We start from the raw sequence: 19,152 nt of genomic DNA, 5'->3' as shown, positions 1-19,152 counted from the left end.
ATAACATATATATGTATATATCTATAAGTCTTCATATTGCGGAAATTGCAACGCATGTTGTTTATTGTTGTTATTGTTACATATTTCCATTTTCCTATTGTTGTAATGACCTCGTTATAGTTTTCTATTCAATACATACATACGTATGTATGGTATATGTGTGTATAAGAATCGGGTTGAAATAAATGAAAGTGATGAAGGCATAGCAAAAACAAGCAGGAGTTGCACAGTTTTTTTTTTGTGTGTTTGCAAGACAATCTCCCACCCTTTTGGCACGTCATAATGGGTGTTATGTGCATAAAAGTAGAGCAAATAATGCATTTGTATATTTGTGAGCACTTACAACTTGTGTAAGTGTAGGCTTGTGCAGGTGTGGATATATGTACATATGAAAATATATATTTTTTTCCAATTCAACAAAATCCTTGTACTTGACAAAAAGCGCTCTGTGATTGCCTGCAGAGGCTTTCACGCGCCCACAGCATGACACCGTTGCAAGCACAGTTACACACATACATAGATATATGTATGCATATGTCGGTCTCAGCATATTTGGCAACTGTTGCTATGCCACAGATTTTGTTATGCAGGCCACTATATGCATACATATATATTGATACATTTGTGCAACTAGATATAAATACATATGTATTTATTTACACATATGTACTCGCATGCCTTTGAATTTGCATTATATGCAGTTGGACCGTGACCCAGTTTATGCTTGAACATCAAATCACTATAACTACTTGTATATATAGTGCTATATATTTGCCTATACATATGTATATGCGTCCACACACATATGCGAATTCATATGCTTACATACAATACATATGTACATATTTACAGTTATATTTACAGTTTTCCATCCACTTTAATGTGCATCTGCGAGGTCACTTACGAAAAAATTACGCATACTTCCACCTTACCGCCCAGTCAAACCATCACCTTATGAAGACACTCAACCAACAACTCAAATATAACACGATAATAGCTACTTGTCAATTATAAAGTACATGTTTTATGTTGCTTTTCAAAAGCTGAATTATCGCTGATAGAGGAACACAAAAGCAAGCAAAGTTTCCAATTTGTAAAATGCTCAACGGAAATTGAGATTTTTTAGGTTATGATGCAGGCATATCTACAATTATAATAAAGTTATAAAATATTCATACATGCCAAACTTTTTGGCAATTATATTATTTAAATGTGTATCCATATTCTATGTATGGATATGCCTGTAAGTTTCCGGATGTGATTACGATAATGCATTTTTTGTATATGAAACTTTTTTTTCCGGCAACCTAATTTTTTGAAAGGTGACCAATACTGCATGTTGAAAATTCCATTTTTGTTTCGATTTAACTTCGGCGTTTTCTGATACTTTAAGCTTAAAATTGGTCTAAAAACTTTAAGTCTAATCATCTGAAGAAAGGTCGAATAACTTTCAAAAATCTTCCAGTCTTACATTTAAAAGAAGAACTAATTAAAAAAACACGTATAGTTCGAATTTTTCGTTTCTTAACTGCAATAGTTAGTAAGTTTCTACTGCAAGAGTGTTTCGTTGCCCAAAAAACAATCTGAAAAAATAGTAAACATTTAGGGGAAGCAAAAAGAGAGCTATGTATATTTGTGCCGAAAAAAGTCTGAGGTCTTTTCGGCGCTATGTAGAAAAAATTTACGGCCCAAAAATTTTGTAATTTGGTATTTTATTGCTTGAAAAGTTGAGATTTTTCTGAAAAACAGAGTCGTATATGAAACATGTTCTACTTCAGATGTATTACCAAAAAGTCGTGCAATTGAGTTTCATCTAGGGTGTAAAAGGTTTCTTACTTACAGCTCCTTTTATTGCAGAATATTTGTCCACCAGAACTTCAGTAAGTAATTTGAGCTCCTCAGAGACGCCGTACAGTGCGCACAGAAGACACTGTTGCTGCTGTGGAGCAGAGTATCGAAGAAGACCCGAATGAGTACATCCGCCAACGCGCGCAGCAACTGAATCTGTGTCCATCCACTTTATGGAAGATTTTGGGAGGATTTTGGTTTACGGTCTTATAAAGTCCAACTCGTGCAAGAACGACCATTAAGCGTGGCTCTAAAACCAGATGGTCACCGATCCCGATTTTCAGAATCACTTCAATCAATTCACTTTTGAACACCGTTACATCAAAAAGTAGCTGTTTGGTTTGCTTTAGGGACAAGCGAATTATTGGTCCACATTTCTTCAAAAATGAAGCCGATTATAATGTTACAGTCAGTGTGGAACGCTATGGCGTCATGATTTAAATATTCTTCTTGTCTGAATTGGAGGATGTTGTTGAGGACGACATTTGGTTCCAACAATCATTAATTGTTGAAGAAAACTTTTGGTGAGCGCATTATCTCGCGTCAAAGGCCTGCGTCGTGTCCTCAAAGATCGTGCGATTTAACAACGTTGAACTATTTTTGGTAGAATTACGTGAAGTCGGCTGTCTACGCGTATAAGCTCCAAACGATTGACGCCTTGGAAGAAAAAATTCTTGGTAAAAATTGGGCCTTTCGGCTAGAATTTATTCGAGCCACAGTCGCACACATCATGGCAAACTCTTATCTTTATAATTAAGCTAAATTGTTGCCCATAACTAATATATAAATTGTATTTCCCTTTGAAAACCACATGTCTAAAAAACCCCATTTCGATGCCAATAGGCAAAAATAGTAGTTTCTTAAACTTATTTCATCTTCATTGGTCTCAAAGCTTTTTTTTGGTGGCAAAAATGTGACATCGTGGATGAGGATAATCCCTCTTTTAAGAAACAACACTAACATAAGTCTAGTAGTTACATCGTGTGTGATTTGTTTTCTAGATCTGTTACCTAATCTAGATGAATCGTTGTAGGCTAATTCAGCTAATAGCTGTCGCTGGTAATAAGAAATAAATGATAAAGCTTTGAGTAAACTTTAAGTGTAAGCTTTCGATTATAACTGCAGAAAAGCTTTAAATAAGTAAATCTACTTTTTTATAATAAATACTGCTATTATAATTAGCTTAAAATTTAATTAATTTAAAATTTAATATTCATCATGTAATAATGGAATTATTTCTTATTTCATTGCAGTTCAATTCAATCAGCCAAAATGATACCAACCACAGTCAGTAGTTCCACATCCACCGCAACGGTTAGCGGTACCACCGGTAATAACCACAGTACAAGTAATAACAATGGGCAGCTGAACATGTTGTTGTCAACGACGCCAACCGCCAATACGGTGTCGTCCACTGCCACCTCACCACCTTCTGCCCAAACGCCATCGGTTTTATTAGGACTAGCCTCTTTAATATTGGAGGGACGCGCTGTTGCCGACGATGAATATCAACCACAAATAATGCGTACCACTGCCTCAGTCAGTGATACCAGCGGCCTTAGTGGGAGTGGGCATGGCGGAGGCATTGGTAGTGGCAGCGGCAGCGGCAGTAGTTTCGGCAGTAATTTACATAATTACAACACCAACAATCTGCTTGCCAACACTTCGTATGGCATTAGTGGGAGTGGCGTTGGTGGCATTGCTGTCGGCGGTGGACGTCAATCGCCAACATCTCGCCCATCGACATCTCGTGCTGCCGCCGGCTTTGGTGGAGGTGTTGGCAGTGGACATGTGATCAATATAACAACGAATCCGTATGCCTTTAATAATAGTGGTGTGAGTGCTGCACATGCACGTGACTCGTCGCCACTCTACATTGACCCATACAGTGCAAACAGTTCGGGATCTGCGTCCTCAACGGCGGAGAGCACACATCAACGTTGGACACAAAAATTGTGCCAGCTGCGACAAGTCTCGCCTGCAGCTAACCTCAGTACGACCTACGAACAGCCCGTGGCCGTAGAGGCGCGTGAACCCGAGCTAGTTGCGCTTGCTATCAATGAATCCGGTGCTAATGATCGCGGTGAGTTCGAGATCGTACGTCGCAGTTTACTTAATCGCACAAATTTGAATGCAATGAGCAGTGCAGCGTCGTCGACAGCAGTCGCAGGCAACAGTGCCGCTGCGGGTAGTGCCAGCTCGTCACCTGGTTCTGGTTCTGAGAATTTTTTGCTCTCGCTGCAATCGTTGGCGACAACGTGTCTGCGTAGTGGCAGTCCTTCAATAGAGCCGAATCATAGTGGTATGAGCGCGAACAGTGCTACTGCTACACCGAGTGGCTTTCGTTTTGCGACGCTCTCTTCCCCACCGCCACCACAGTCAATGTATATTTATCGTGCCACCACACCGACCGCTTCAGCCTCAGCCACAACGCATCGGTTTCTCGACCAACCCGGCTCGGGTAGCAGTTGCGGCAGTGGTGTGCAATCGCCACGTCCACATTGGCCTTCAGTCGTAGATAATTTGAATACAAAGGAGCGATATATGCGACATGCGTCGGCAACACATTTTGGCTCGGGACGTATACCAATACCAGGCACAGCTGTGAATACAACAACCGCGTCGGTGGCAATGACTGCTGCAGCAACAATAAATCACACAACGAAAGTGAAGCCGACGATGGCTGCGGCGACAACAGCGTCCAAGCACCCACAACAGGGACCGCACTGTGATCAATTCCTCAGAAAAATGGGCCTGGCGAAAGGGGAGGCCGCTGAAGCTGAGGATCATTTCTGTGATATGTCATACGTAAATATAACTGTATGTAGGAGGAAGTTATGCAAAATATGTTTATTGTTTTTTAAATTAATAATTTTTTATTTTTAGTGCTCCCGCTGGCGAGCGTACTGCCATAGAATGGAGGCGATTATCGGACGCGGCGAACCGGTTTGCATAGAGGTTTTCTTAGGACCGGTGAACCATAAAATGCTGCTCGAACAATGGATCATAACCCAAAAAGAAAAGTAAGCAATTAAAAATCAATCAAAATACTTTCTATGCTGCACTTATATAAGAAACTGGTGCACAAAATTACTCTACCTACCAATCTACATCAGCATGACTAGCTGACTCGATTTAATTTTGTCCGTCTGTCTGTATATATGCGAACTAGTCCCTCAATTGTTGCGATATCGATCTAAAATTTGTACATACAAACTGAACGATCAAAATCAAGCCCTTGTATGGAAAACTCTTATTTGACGAAATATCTTCACGAGATTTCACATGGATTATTGTACCAAGCATACAGGTACAACTTCCCAAAAAAAATTTCAGATCGGACCACTACAGCACATAGAGAGCTACACATACAAACTGATCTATCAAAATCCAGGCCATGTATGAAAATATTTTTAATTTGACAAGATATATTCACGAAATTTTGCATGGACTATTGTCTCAAGCAACTGTACAATATATATATATTTATTTTTTATATATTAATTAAACTATTAAATCTCTTCAGCTGAAAAGCTTTCAAACATTTTCAAATGAACAATCTTGTAACTATCAATCTATATATGTATGCATATTTGACCAGAGCACTCCAATATATTCTAAATTACACATATTAACTGTCATTATTTCTCTTTTTTCGCCCCACAACTAGAGTTCCACCGCCCACCATGACGCTACCGTCACTCTGCAGTGCAATACGCAGCCAATTGTATTTTTCCCAAATCAGTGCCTGGTGTGATCTGATCAAGAAATCGGATAAAACTATATATGACACGGGTCGTGTAATTTTTCACACACCCACAGGAGCTGCCGGCGATCTGGCCACACCAGTGGCCAGTAACACTGCCGGCAGCAATAGCACACCAGGCACATCGCCGAATTCACATACGCTTAATAATCAGCTCAATAATGCGCTGGTGGTGAATCGACGACCGCGCCTTAATATATTCTACCGCATAAAGTCATTTGACTCCACTGCCTGCTTTAATTCAAAACCGAATGTACACAATTTTCCGAATGTCAATATTTCGGAGAATTGTAGCATATCGGTTTGTCTCAAAAGTCTTCCACGCATCAACGGTGGCATACCGAAAATCGGTATACTTATGTTAGCCACACCGGTGACAACAACAACAATGACAACACCATCTACAACGACAACATCAACAACCGCAGCAGCAACAACAATGCTAGCAACGGCAACAGCCAAAGTAACAACAAATAAAACAAAATCGACAAAAGCATCAGCGCCGACAACAGCAGCCACACCAGGAAGTGGTGGCATGTCCAATTCTACACCACGTGCGGCAGCTATAGCCGAAGCAACGCAATGGCTATCAACACCCAATGACAGCGCCAATAGCAATAGAAGTGATCTAACCTCATTTCGGAACGGCAACAGTTGTGTTGGTGTTAAGTCGGAGGATACGCCACGTACCAGCCGTACGAGTCGATGTGGCATTGCCACGACTTCTACGGTTGCTGCGCCGACTTCGACATCGAGCACTTCCAGTATAAATTTACATTCAAACAGCAGCTCCAGCAATTCAATGACAAACTCGGCCATCGTCTCGAATGGTGCCAGTTGTCGCAGTGATAGCTCGAAGTCCCGAACCGACTGTGGTGACATCGAGGACAGCAGCATGCTTTGCAGCCGCGCCAATTGTGCGCCGAAACACAAATGTGTATTTTTCATCGATGAAGATGAGCTACTGCCACTCGACGAGGCTGATGGTGAGGCATTCGGTGATGAGGATGATAACCCTAGCGATGCAGCAAATAGTACTGGCGACGGCGTAACCCATGCAAGCGCTTTTTGGACGGGCGCGAATATGTCACATCGTGAGAAGCAGCTGATGAAGTACCGCAAGCGCATGTTGAAACGAGACAAAAAGCATTATCAACACCATCCACGCAAGCCGCAAATGACGAACACGGATGCAACGTGCAAACTCGATGCCACCAATGAGCTACAGCGCGCGCAGAAAGGGCGAAACGAGGCGAACTGCTGCCAACCGATGGAGGAGGGTGACGAGGACGATACCGCAGGTCATTGCAGTGATACAATGACAACTTTGCTTTCGCGCACCAGCACGCGCATCGAAATGATTTCAACAGGCACACAGACACCTATGAGTTGTTGTCGTCAATGCGGCTGCGAGAAGACGCTCGTCTGTATGCGTTGCACCAGTGGCGGCGTCATGCGCGGGGAGCAAGTCATAGATGAACCCACCGAACAGGATGTAGACGATATGGACGACTCGACAGCGTCAAGCATTAGCAGCAGCGAAATCATACATACACCACGCAACAAGGCCGAACTGCTGTTGCAAGCCATACAGCGCACGCCCAAAGCAGCCGCAGCCAAGCACAAGAAGGAGCAGTCACGCAAACTGTGTGGTGGTAAAACGCAAAACAACAATCACCTCAGTGGTGTCCAGGCGGCGCATGTTAATGTTGGTGGTAAGAGCAGTGGTAGCAGCTTGCACGAGAATACACTGGGTGGTTGCCAAGTTTGCAAGCGCCAGAAGACACAGCATAACTTTGACAATAGCAACGGTGAAGAAGCAACTGCCACAGCTTATGCGCATTTAGCTGATGAGGCTGCCAATGATGATATTGGCGATGACAACGACGATGATGGTGGGAAGAAGCTCGAGAATAATAAATTCGTTGCGGAAGACGCCAACGGTGATCAACTGCCGGTGACGCCACTAACAGCGCTGCCAACACGCACACAAATCATAGAGGAGGTATGTATGCATACTTAATTTTTCCATTCAAATGTGTGTATGTATAACTGTCATATGCACATTTTGCAGGAATCCTTTATGTCATCGACCAAACTAACACCACAAATCGACCGCTGCACGCTTGCCAACGCCACCAACTCTTCGCGTTATCCACTATTGACGAAAGGCGATCGCGCCGGTGGTGATCAGCAAGTCGACGGCTGCGATCGCAGTGAGAACCGCACGCCACCGATTATCACCACATTAATGAATGACGAACGCTTCGACGAATCACAGTTTAAAACACCCACTACTACTACGACTATCGGTGTTTATTATGAAAATTCACCACAGCTGCAAACGCAAAAACGCCAGCAGGGCGTACAGAAGGCATTTCAGCACAAACAGACACCTAAACCCAATTTATTACAATTGCATTGCAATTATCACGGCGATGTGACTGCTGGTGGCAATCAAGCAGTTGGTGCGGCGGGCGATGGGTTTGCTGTCGTGCACGCCAACAACAACGAATTGCCCACAGCCCTCAAGCTGCTCAAGCCGCCGCAACAACATGGCGTTCATAATGCGTTGTTGCTGCGTAAGGGGCTACCCAAAGTGAACCTCACACCAATATTTTGCAATCCGATGCCATCACCCACAGGTGTCAGCATCACGAGCAGTCAGTCGTCGCCCATACCTATACATGGTGGTGCTACAAATGATATTACATTTTGCTTTGAGCCCACAGCGTTAAATCGCAGTGGAAACCATTTGCAGCTACATCATCAGCTTATGCATTCCAGCAGCGGTAATGTCTGTGCCTCACCACTCACCACCGAAGTCAACAATATACCTGTACAAAAGTCATACTCGGCACCCACGCTGCCCAATTCGCCATCACTATCGCCGCGTTTCGCCAAACAGGCGGCCATCTATAAGCGTCGCTCACGTCATTTATCCGATCGCTCTGATCGTTCGTCGCTCGGTTCAGATGAGCAATTCTCCGATGAGGATTTGGAAAGTGCTGGCATGTATAGTCCAGCCACATCGCCGCTGAAACAGAGCGTACGCGTAGCTGCGGCTTTCGGTCGCCAACCGTTGCTGGGCAATCTGGAAGAGTCGCTGTTGCAAAAGCGTCTAGTGCCCAAGGTGGAAGTGATGGGTTTCACGGTGTTGTTAGGTGCATCGGGTGGCTTCTGCCCAACACAGCTGACAATACCGGCCGCTTCATATTTCTACGAATTGCGTGGCGAGTCGCTGAGCACGCCTTATGTGGTGAGTTGTTGAGTTGGAACGAAATGGGTTATTTAACCATGCAGTAGGAGGGAAGGAAGGGAAATAAATATTCGTAAAGTAGATAAATATGATTTTTTTTGATATTTTAATTTGGTTTTAGCTAAGTTAAGAAAAAATATTGAAATTGCAGATATAAATATGAAAATGAGCATTACATTTTGACAAATAATGTAAATTTATTAAGATAGCGAGAAAAAATGTTGCACCGGTTACACCGAAGCGAAATCTGAGCAATTTTTTGGGAAGAAAAGGACATGTGCAAAATTTTAGATCGATAACTCATAAACTGAGGAACTAATACGGGTATATACAGACAGACGGACATGACTAAATCGACACAGCTCGGTTCAGTAAACAAATAAAATAGAAGTTTCTATACCAAAACGAATCGTTGTGAATTTAAACAAATAAAATTAACTAAAAATATAATATTAAAAAATATATATATAAATTAAGAGGAGAGAGGCTCGAAATCCCAAAAAATTCAATCGCCAAACACAAAGTCCCCAATTTAAAAAAAACCAAAAAAATTAAAATCTTCAAACTCAAAAAGGAGTTCTAAGCGAAAGAACTGATGATACCCCGCTGTTAGATCGACCAGCGGCCCAGGCCGTCAATGCAAAGAGGAGTGTTTTAGGGGTTTTGAAATCGGAGATTTCAAGCCTATCAACTATACATTTTCTTAATATTTTGCGATTTTTACAAATTCATCACTCTCCTTTTCAGTGCGAAATACGTCTACCACGTAAGGGCTACTCGGTACCTCGTGCTGGCAATGTACAAGCCACTCTGCTAAATCCAATGGGCACTGTGGTGCGCATGTTCGTCATACCGTACGATATGCGCGACATGCCGCCACTGCATCAAACATTCATAAGGCAACGTATACTGGCTGAGGCCAGTACGCATGAAGCAGCGACAACGCAGAATGCACAGCCCAGTACGACAAACGGCCACGGCGCCAGTGGAGGTGTTGGTGGTAGTAGTAGTGGTGCTGGTGGTGACGATAATTTGAGCATAAACAATAACAATAACGAATGCTATCAGAGTAACATTAACGGTAATAACAACAATAATGCCAAAAATAAGTATCGTCTTTCACCAAGCGGCGGCCTACACGGCGAAAGTAATCTTGGACACTTTATATCCGCGGAGAATATGAAACGCCTACGTTATTCCATACATTTAAGGTAAGAGAGCTTAGTAAATATAAACATAGTTATTGATGTTTTAGAGGGAAACTTGACCAATAAAAATTAGAAATTTTATTAAAAATCAAAATTTACTTTTGGTCCTCTGAAAGTTGACGCGTTACTGGCAAACCAATCATACACTGCGCTAAAACATTCTCTGCCACACTTGTGCTACATTCTCTCTCGAACACTTTGCAGATTCCAAACGTCGCGGTCGGGTCGCCTCTCACTGCACACTGATATACGCTTGTTGATCTCACGCCGCACCGACTGTGATACGGCTGCGGCACACGCCAAGGGCGTTTTGGAGGCGCCTAATGATCTCGTCACCGACACCGTTATGCCAACAAATCCCAAATATAGCGCACGACAAGACCAAAGCAACAACAACAGTAACAGCAGCGGCAGTGGCAGCGGTAGCAGCAATGGCAGCAACATAAATGTCATCGCCGCAACGGTCAGCACAACAAATAGTACAACAATAACAACTAACAACAATAACGGCAGCGGCAGCAATAAGATTTAGTAGTTGGTGCGAGCAGTGCGCACACAAACGCATCATTATTTTTTATTACTTTGGAAACAGTTGCGTTTACGTTTGCAACACTGGCACTGCAGTTATAATTAGTAGGCGGGCAAAAGTAAGTCAACCAGCGAGCTGAGGCGGCACAAAAGTGATATGAATGGGCGCAGCAAGCAGAAAAACTATGATTTCAGCTCCTTGGGCGAGAAGCCAACCACTCGTGCTGCATTTGCTGGCAACAACAATAGCAGCAATATTAAATATCTTAATTACAACAACAATATTCTACAATTTCAACACTTTATTTTCTATGTTAACCATTTAAATGAGTGCGCTACTGCGTCCATGTCACACTTTTTCGTTTTCCATCTAAATATTTATCGTCACTTCTCACCTTACTCGCTCCGCCCCCCCCAAACCATTCACCATACACTCTCACTCTTATTTTGCCCCCATCTATGATACAATCGAACACAGGCGCCCCTCCCCTCTATGCACACACCTGCATACAACTCACACATGCTCATCAACTAAATACCTTATGTACAATTCGATACAAAACACATTGTGTAATTTTATTTATTTTAGAAATATTACTTAAATATACATTTACTATATATACATATACTATATATATATTGTATATATATATATTTTTTTAGTATCATAAACATACAATACGATATACATATTATATATTTTTTAATTGAAAAACAATACAAATTGAAATGAAATTTGCAAATTTAATTACAACAAAAACAATTTAATTTTTAAAATGACTCAAATGACAGACGCAGCTGCTTCGCCTGTGAGGCAGTGCAGAATGATCGAGTTGCAGGCAAGTGGCTTATCTAGTGGGGAAGTTGTCGTGTCGCATATGTACATGTAATTGTTGTGTGTATTTGTGTCTGTGTATTGGATGGTGGCGCAAAAAGCTGACAGTAGCATAGAAAGCTTTTTAAAATTTGAAAACTTTTCTTTCCAAATTTTTTTATTTTTTATTTATATAAATATGCCAATCATAAAAAATAATAATAATTTTTTAATCCTTATAAATGACATTGGCAATACTATATGCGCAATTTTCTTTAAAACATTTGAGTATTAACATTATATTATTATGGCTTCAGCATATTTCCTAAATGGTCTATATTTAAAAATTGAAACTAACTAAGAAATTAATTTTTTTTTATTAAAAAGCTAAGAAAACTGTAGAATATTTTTAATGTGAATTTTTTTATATTTAGTTGTTAAAACTTAATTTTTTTTATGTATTTTATAATTTTATTCTTTCGGAAACAACTGCTCTTCGGGATATTACTCTTGTTAGCTGCCTATTATTGGTTATTTTCTTCATTCGCTTCCATTCATTAGATTTTTATTATAGAAATTTATTGGTAGCTGTAATTAAATTATTTGTTGAAATGTGAATATATGTGTGCAAACGCTAATATCGGTCCATTTCGTATGTACGTGTGTATGTGCGTGAATGTAATATTTTTTGTTATTTGAAGTAAACTTATGTCAAATATTTAAGAGTGGTTAATCAATGAAATAAAATCCAGAGACGAATTTTTTTTTTACTCAAATAATAAAAAAAAAATAGAAAATAAAATAAAAAATTAAATATAATTTAATAGAAAAAATAAAATCTAAAATAAAATAACTATAATACTAATAATGAAAGAAAAAAATTAAATTAAATAAGTTAAAACAAAATAAATATAAGAAATTAATTAAATATGTTAATAAAAATTCAACATTGAAAAGAGTCAATTAAAATAAAAAACGAAGTAAAATAACATAAAAATAAAATTTAGTATAAGAAAATAATAAATTTATAATGCAATAAAGTTTATAAATTTAATTGCAAAAATAAAAATATTAATCAAAGTAAAAGCATTGTTTTTATTTTTACAAAAGCTTTATAAATTTAATTTAAAAAAAACAAAAAATATTAATCAAAGTAGAACAAATATTTTCATAATAATAATAATAATAATAAAAATAAAATAAACATAATAACAATAAAAAATACAAATAAATACAATTGCTAAACATTTTTTTTTTTTGTTTACAATTAATTAAATAATGATAACCAAAATAAAATAAATATTTTTATAATAATAATAATAAAAATGAAAGAAATACATTAGTTATAATAATAATAGTAATATTAATAAAAATAAATAACATAAAAAATAAAGACTGCTAAAACATAATATAATATTTGCTGTAAATCTGAAGTTAAATTAAATTTATTTAACAATAATAAATACAAAAATATAAAAATATAAAAAATGAGATTTTAGACAAAAGCTTTTAAATAAAAAAATATTTTTGAAGAACTAAAAACAAGAAGAAGAGTTGCGTTAAATATAATAGCAAAAAAAATCAACGACATTGAATGAAAATAAAAATAAATTGTTTAATTAATAATTATAAAAAATATAGCAATGCAAAATTCAATAAAATTTTGTATAAGTAATACTTTAACTTCTTTTAATATAATACATAATAATAAAAGAATATTGCATAATAAAAAATCAATTAAAACTTAATATAAAAAATATTAAAATTAAATGAAATAAATTTAATAAAACAAAAAAAATATTTAATCGAAGCTTAATTTGCATAAAATAGAAAATTTTGCTGAAATTAATTAAAAAATGTTAGTATCTTTTTATGGATTTGTATTTTTTATAAATGAAGATACTTGTTCACTTTTGTGTTGTAAAGTAATGTTTTACTCAAATTCATTTGTTTTACAATTGTTTTAACTCCTCAACGCCAAATTGGTTGTGTTTTATCATTAATCTTCAGTAACAACATTTAATTTTTATTGGTTATTTTTGCGCAAATTTATTATATTTTTGGTTTCACTCAAAGAAATATACATTATAAATAGTTTAATACGAGATTAATGAATATTAATTCTTAAATGATTAAAATATTATTTTGAAGTAGCAACTAAATTGATGGTAATATTTTACAATGCTCATACGGAAAAATTTCCATTATTCCTCTTATATTTTTGTCGTGTATAACTTATTTGAATTTATGGTTATGTTGAAATTTATTTTTCTTCATTTAATATTTATTAATTAATTTCTTTGGGGAATTTGATATTTTTGAATACAATGAAAATGCTCCTCTGAGTAAAAGCAACAAGAACATTTCAAAATCAGAGAAAAGAGAAGATTAAAAATTAAGACTATACTTAAAGGCCGATATAAAATTTTTGAATTTTTTTGCTGAATTATCGATTTATATTTCTATAGGTTAAAGTATAAAAAAAAATTATAATTTGATTTCATAAAAAATTCAATATTGAAATACAAAAGAGTATTGCGAAAATTCCAAAGAAAGCATTTGTACCAAGTGTCAACCCAACCAAATATAATTCAAATATGTAAAACCAGATAACTTAGAACCATGAGATGGTGCAGATTCGACAGCGAACTTCTCTGGTTGTAGTGCTCTGATGGTGAAGATCTCTGGCATAACTTTGATGTTAGGTAACTCTTGAAGATGCAGAGATAGCACACGATGAAATATATATTTTTATTTATTGAACCCCTATTCATTATTTCAATGAAAGTATTTCAAATATTAAACAAATTTTAGGTTGCTAAAATTAGAAAAAAAATATTTACTATAAATAAACTATTTTTTCGATTCTTTCGTATTTTTTAAACAAAATTCAATAATAATTTTAGTAATATGAAAAAAACTGTGTAGATTTTTTTGTGTGGCTGTATGAAAAGCTCAATTCTTGCATAGTTGTAAAAAAAATATTGAATTTGCTTATTCTTTGTTTACATTATTTGATAAAAAGTTAATTAAAATTCGTAATTCACGACATTTTACTGAGCAAAAAATACACTTAAGTATTGTGTTAAATGATTGATTGTTAAAAATATTGCGTAAAAAATGCATAAAAAGACAATTTGTTGAAATAACTGTGAACACAAAGTGAAAATTTTGTTAAAATTTTTACACCAATTCGTACTATTTGTATATGTAAACAGTTTACATCATCTTTTTTTATAAAAAAAAAACTATGTTTTTTTTGTTAACACTCATTCATTTGAAGTGTTTTTTTGTTGCTATTGCTTTAAAAAAAATAAACTTTTTTAAATTCTTTATTTTTTTACAAGGAAAATTAAATTGAAATTTCATTTAATCGCGCTTGTACTTTATTTTAGTATTATTATTATTTTTTTTATACATGAATTAATTTAAATTATTATTGAAAGTGTAATTAAAAATGATATTATTAACATTTTTTTTCATACAATAATTATTATACTAAATAACTGTTTTTTTTTATAAAAAAAGCTATCATTATATCATTCTAATAATTATTTAAAATAACTGTTTGTTGTTTTTTTGTTTATAAAATCATTATACTAAATAAATTTCTTTTTTTCTAAAATTTATATCAAATGATTTTATTTTTATGAAATCATCATCACATTAAATTTTTTTTAGTTAAATATTAATATGAAACAATTTTTTTGAAATTAAATTTTGATTAAATAATAATATAAAATAATTTGTTTTTTTTATCAAATATTCATAAAATTAAATTTGAACACAACATTGAATTTTTTTCTTTTTCAGTAAAATGTTCACTATTTATTTTTATTTTCCACGCAATGGATTACATATTTATTTGTGTGCGTGCGTGTGTGTGTATGTAAGCATTTCTGTGATACGATATGAGCGTGTTGCATTTACAATATTCGATGATTAATGAAACAAGTGATCTTTATGTATAAAAAATATATAAAAATAATAATTATTAATAAACTAATAAGTAATTTATAAAGTAATTAAATAATAATTATGCGTACAATAATGAGAATGCAATATTTTAGTGTGTATGATTTAATATTATAGTTTCATGATTCCCCCCAATTACTTCCACGTGTTGCATATACCTATTAAACATTAATTAATTAATTATTAGTTAACAATGAAATATACACACATATATTTGTGTACATATGTATATAATTGCATATGATCAATCAAGTGTTCTTTACAAATATACTACGATATTAAATAAAATTAAATGCTTACAAATAACAAATTGTGTTTATGCTATAAAATGTATATATGTATAAATATATATATACATATATATTAATTTTATTTATTTTAAATGCGCAATATAACCACTAACACACACACACATACTTATGTGGTAGCTGTACATCTATATGTATGTATATCTACATACCATACGTGTGTGTGTGTATATATGTATTTTATATATTTGTAGTTTAAACAATTAATTCTAGTAAGTAGCAATGAGATCTTATTAATTTTTGTGACATATCCCCGCCGCCTTTTTAAAAGTCGATAAACAATAATTAATTTTATAAAAAAATTTGTGTGTAAAGACATACATATGTATATGATATAATAGTAGGGGGTTGTCGGTGTTGCTGTAGTTTTCTGTTATTAATTCACGCCCAGAATTAAAAATAATAAATGTGTATGTGTTAATGACTTTCACATATGCATAAAAATGTATGTCGAAATTAACTGAAAATTGTTTTTACTAAAATATAGTTTCGAATTGTGAATTAGTTGAGAAAAATTAAATAAAAATAATAATATTTTCTGAATATGAGAATATAATAAGTTTCTCGTTTTATAAAAACTTTCAAATCTTTAAAAAATATATATATATTTAATTTGTGTTTATTTAAAGTTTTTGAAATAGTTTAGTTAAATATTTTTTTATAGAAGATTTAAATTTATTGTTGAAACAAATATATTATTATAAAACAAAACTGAATTTTAAATATCTTTCGCAGAATTCCAAAAAACATTATTGGCCTTATAAATATTTTAGGGTTAAAGTTTTGTTTGAAACACTTAAAGCCATTTTTTTTTTTTTGTTATTCTTATATTTTTATGGAAAAATTATGTGGATTATTGCAAAAAAAAATTATTTTTGAAGCAAAGAAAAAAATTATTTTTGATGTTTATATATTTTTTTCACTTAACATTAATAATTAAAAAAAGACCTTAAGCTTAAAGGATATCAACAATATCATCAATACCCTAAATACTTAAAGTTTTTAATTATGCTAGAACTAGTTTTTCGTTGTCAAAAACTTGAAGCCAATTTTTTTTTATTATTCTACTATTTTTATAAAAAAAAACAAAATATAGATTTTGCATAAAAAATCTTAATAACAGAGTAAGAGTATTTTTTCACTTAAAATTCAAATTTCAAAAGGACCGTAGACAACAAATAATAATATCGACATTCTTACCAATACAAATATTCCACAATTTTTTTTTACTAAAGTTGCTACTTTAAACAGAGTTCAACAAAATTTTCACAGAGAGCTTTACTAAAACATATTTTTTACAAAAATTCACAAGCTAAATTTATTTTATTTAATTTTTCAATACCCAAGATTTTATCAAATATCCAAAAAAAAAAAATATTTTAATTCAATTACTTAAATATTTTTTCATATTGTGTAATTGTTTTTTATTTTATAATTTTTATGTAAAAAAAAAATGTTAATTCTTATAATATTAAAACATGAAAAACTTTTCTATAAAAAAATTAAACAATCAAATAAGTTCTTAAAAGTATTTAAAATCGGTATTTTGAAGTTAAACATTTTTTAAAATCTGAGCTCAATTTGTTTTATTTAAGCTCAATTCTTTTTTTTACTGGCCCTACATTTTAACAATTGATCGTAAACACTTTTTTTTTGGTTTATTTATTTTGTAGCTCTTTGTTCGTTTTCAGAAAAAAAATATTTTTCTAATTTTTATTAAATATTGGCTACTATTTTTTTTTAATCGTTCGCTTGAAATTTTTTAAATACTTTTTACTTTAAGTAAAACAAGAAAATTATTTAAAAATTTTTTTAAACATTATTATGAAATTAAAACATTGTTTAAAGCCCTCTTCTAAATGAAAAATGCAGACACACCTCCTACAGCTAGTAGCAGTTGTAAACGCTCTATGTAGTAGTACGTTGCAGTTAAAAAGAATGTGAACAAAAGTAGTGATTACAGTTTGTCTTAAATACATAAATATGTGTGATAAATTACATAATGAAGTAAACGATTAATGAGAAAAGTGAAAATATGAATTTAATCTCTAGTTATAAGTATGCTGCAAAAACAAAACAACTATAAACAATAAAAGGTCGAAGTTTTACGTTATGAAAAATATATATATTAAAAAATGAAAAGAAAATTATACTTGTACAATATTTTAGTAATAAATAACTGAAAGCATTCAACTAACAAATTGAAATGGCCATACTATATGCATACATACATACATACATATATATGGATATATATATATATGTAACTTAACAATAACACTAAAACATACAAATAAACACCTACAAATGTAGTGGTAGCGTCTGGTTTCGGGAGACGGATTAGTGAAAATTGTTGCGACGCTTAAATTTAAGGAAAATGTAGGGAGTTAAATGCGTGGATTTTAAAGGTTAAACACTAACACTTTCAACACTAGTACTTTATTTAACCGTTAAGTACCGTTTAATAGAAAACTTATTTTATATTTCACTTGGCAAGTTGGCGCAATATTAAAAAAATGAGCGGAGAATACATATGTTCATGTTCAAATGCAAGCAATAGCAATAGTTTTTGAGAATTATAATGAAAAAATAATAATAATTAATAAAAATAAATAAAATCGTGTGGAAAACTGTCGGTTTAATAAGATAAGCCGCTACTGTAGTGAGTTAAATAGAAAACAACTTAAGTTAACTATTATCAATAATGAGAATATTAAATAGCAGCTAGCATCATATATACATTTGTGTGTGCATATATTTAAATATATAAAAAAAAAAACACAATAAATGAAAAAACAAAGTGGGTCACACAACACAACAACACACATACTATAAGAAATATACTAAAATCACATACTACATAGTACATAGCCACACACACAAACAAGAATACAGATGAAAGAAATTTATTTTAGAAAACAAATGAATAACCAATAAAGCGGGTGAGCGCAGAAAATTTAAAACACACAAAAAAGAACAGCAAACCCGTTGGCATAAGTGAAAGAAAATACTTATCCATGCGTAATCAATAAAATCAAAATGATTGTTAAAAAATAAACACCATTTTTTAATTTTAGTTTTAAAAAGAAAAATTAAATTAGCAAATACAGGCAAAATATTAGGTAAATATGGAACATTAAGAAAATATTATAATAAGACAGAAATAAAATATAATTAAACATTACAATTTCGTAAAAATAAACCATAAAAAATATATTACAATATATTTTTCAACTAATTTCCGCATAAATACATAAATAAACCCGCACCAGCATGCCGTTACCATCTCACAATTTGCGCCTAAATGTATGCAACTTTAAGCCGGAGCCACACCAGCGCTGCCGGCGTCATAGAAATATGACACTTCCAGCATCTGCAATTCTACCAGGCGACCAGGAACAGGTAGCAAGTGGCTGGCGGGCCAAAAAATACATGCAACTTCTATG

At 33.9% G+C, this 19,152-nt stretch overlaps 1 protein-coding gene across 5 annotated transcripts in view; it reads left to right on the top strand.

Moving 5' to 3' along the window:
- Positions 1-18,764, top strand: part of atos (atos homolog atossa) — a 152,067-nt gene extending 133,303 nt beyond the window's left edge. For all 5 annotated transcript variants that reach the window (XM_070108026.1, XM_070108025.1, XM_014232770.3 and 2 more), the window contains 6 exons: positions 3,102-4,668; positions 4,735-4,871; positions 5,519-7,619; positions 7,689-8,873; positions 9,621-10,084; positions 10,286-18,764. In XM_070108026.1, coding sequence (XP_069964127.1) covers positions 3,121-4,668; positions 4,735-4,871; positions 5,519-7,619; positions 7,689-8,873; positions 9,621-10,084; positions 10,286-10,613 — 5,763 coding nt within the window. In that variant the 5' untranslated portion in view covers positions 3,102-3,120 and the 3' untranslated portion in view covers positions 10,614-18,764. The remainder of the gene's footprint in view (positions 1-3,101; positions 4,669-4,734; positions 4,872-5,518; positions 7,620-7,688; positions 8,874-9,620; positions 10,085-10,285) is intronic.
- Positions 18,765-19,152: the final 388 nt, after the last annotated feature.

Source organism: Bactrocera oleae, chromosome 4 (assembly GCF_042242935.1).
Source record: "Bactrocera oleae isolate idBacOlea1 chromosome 4, idBacOlea1, whole genome shotgun sequence".
NCBI classification, from domain to species: domain Eukaryota; kingdom Metazoa; phylum Arthropoda; class Insecta; order Diptera; family Tephritidae; genus Bactrocera; species Bactrocera oleae.
This window is presented reverse-complemented; position numbering and strand designations above follow the sequence as displayed.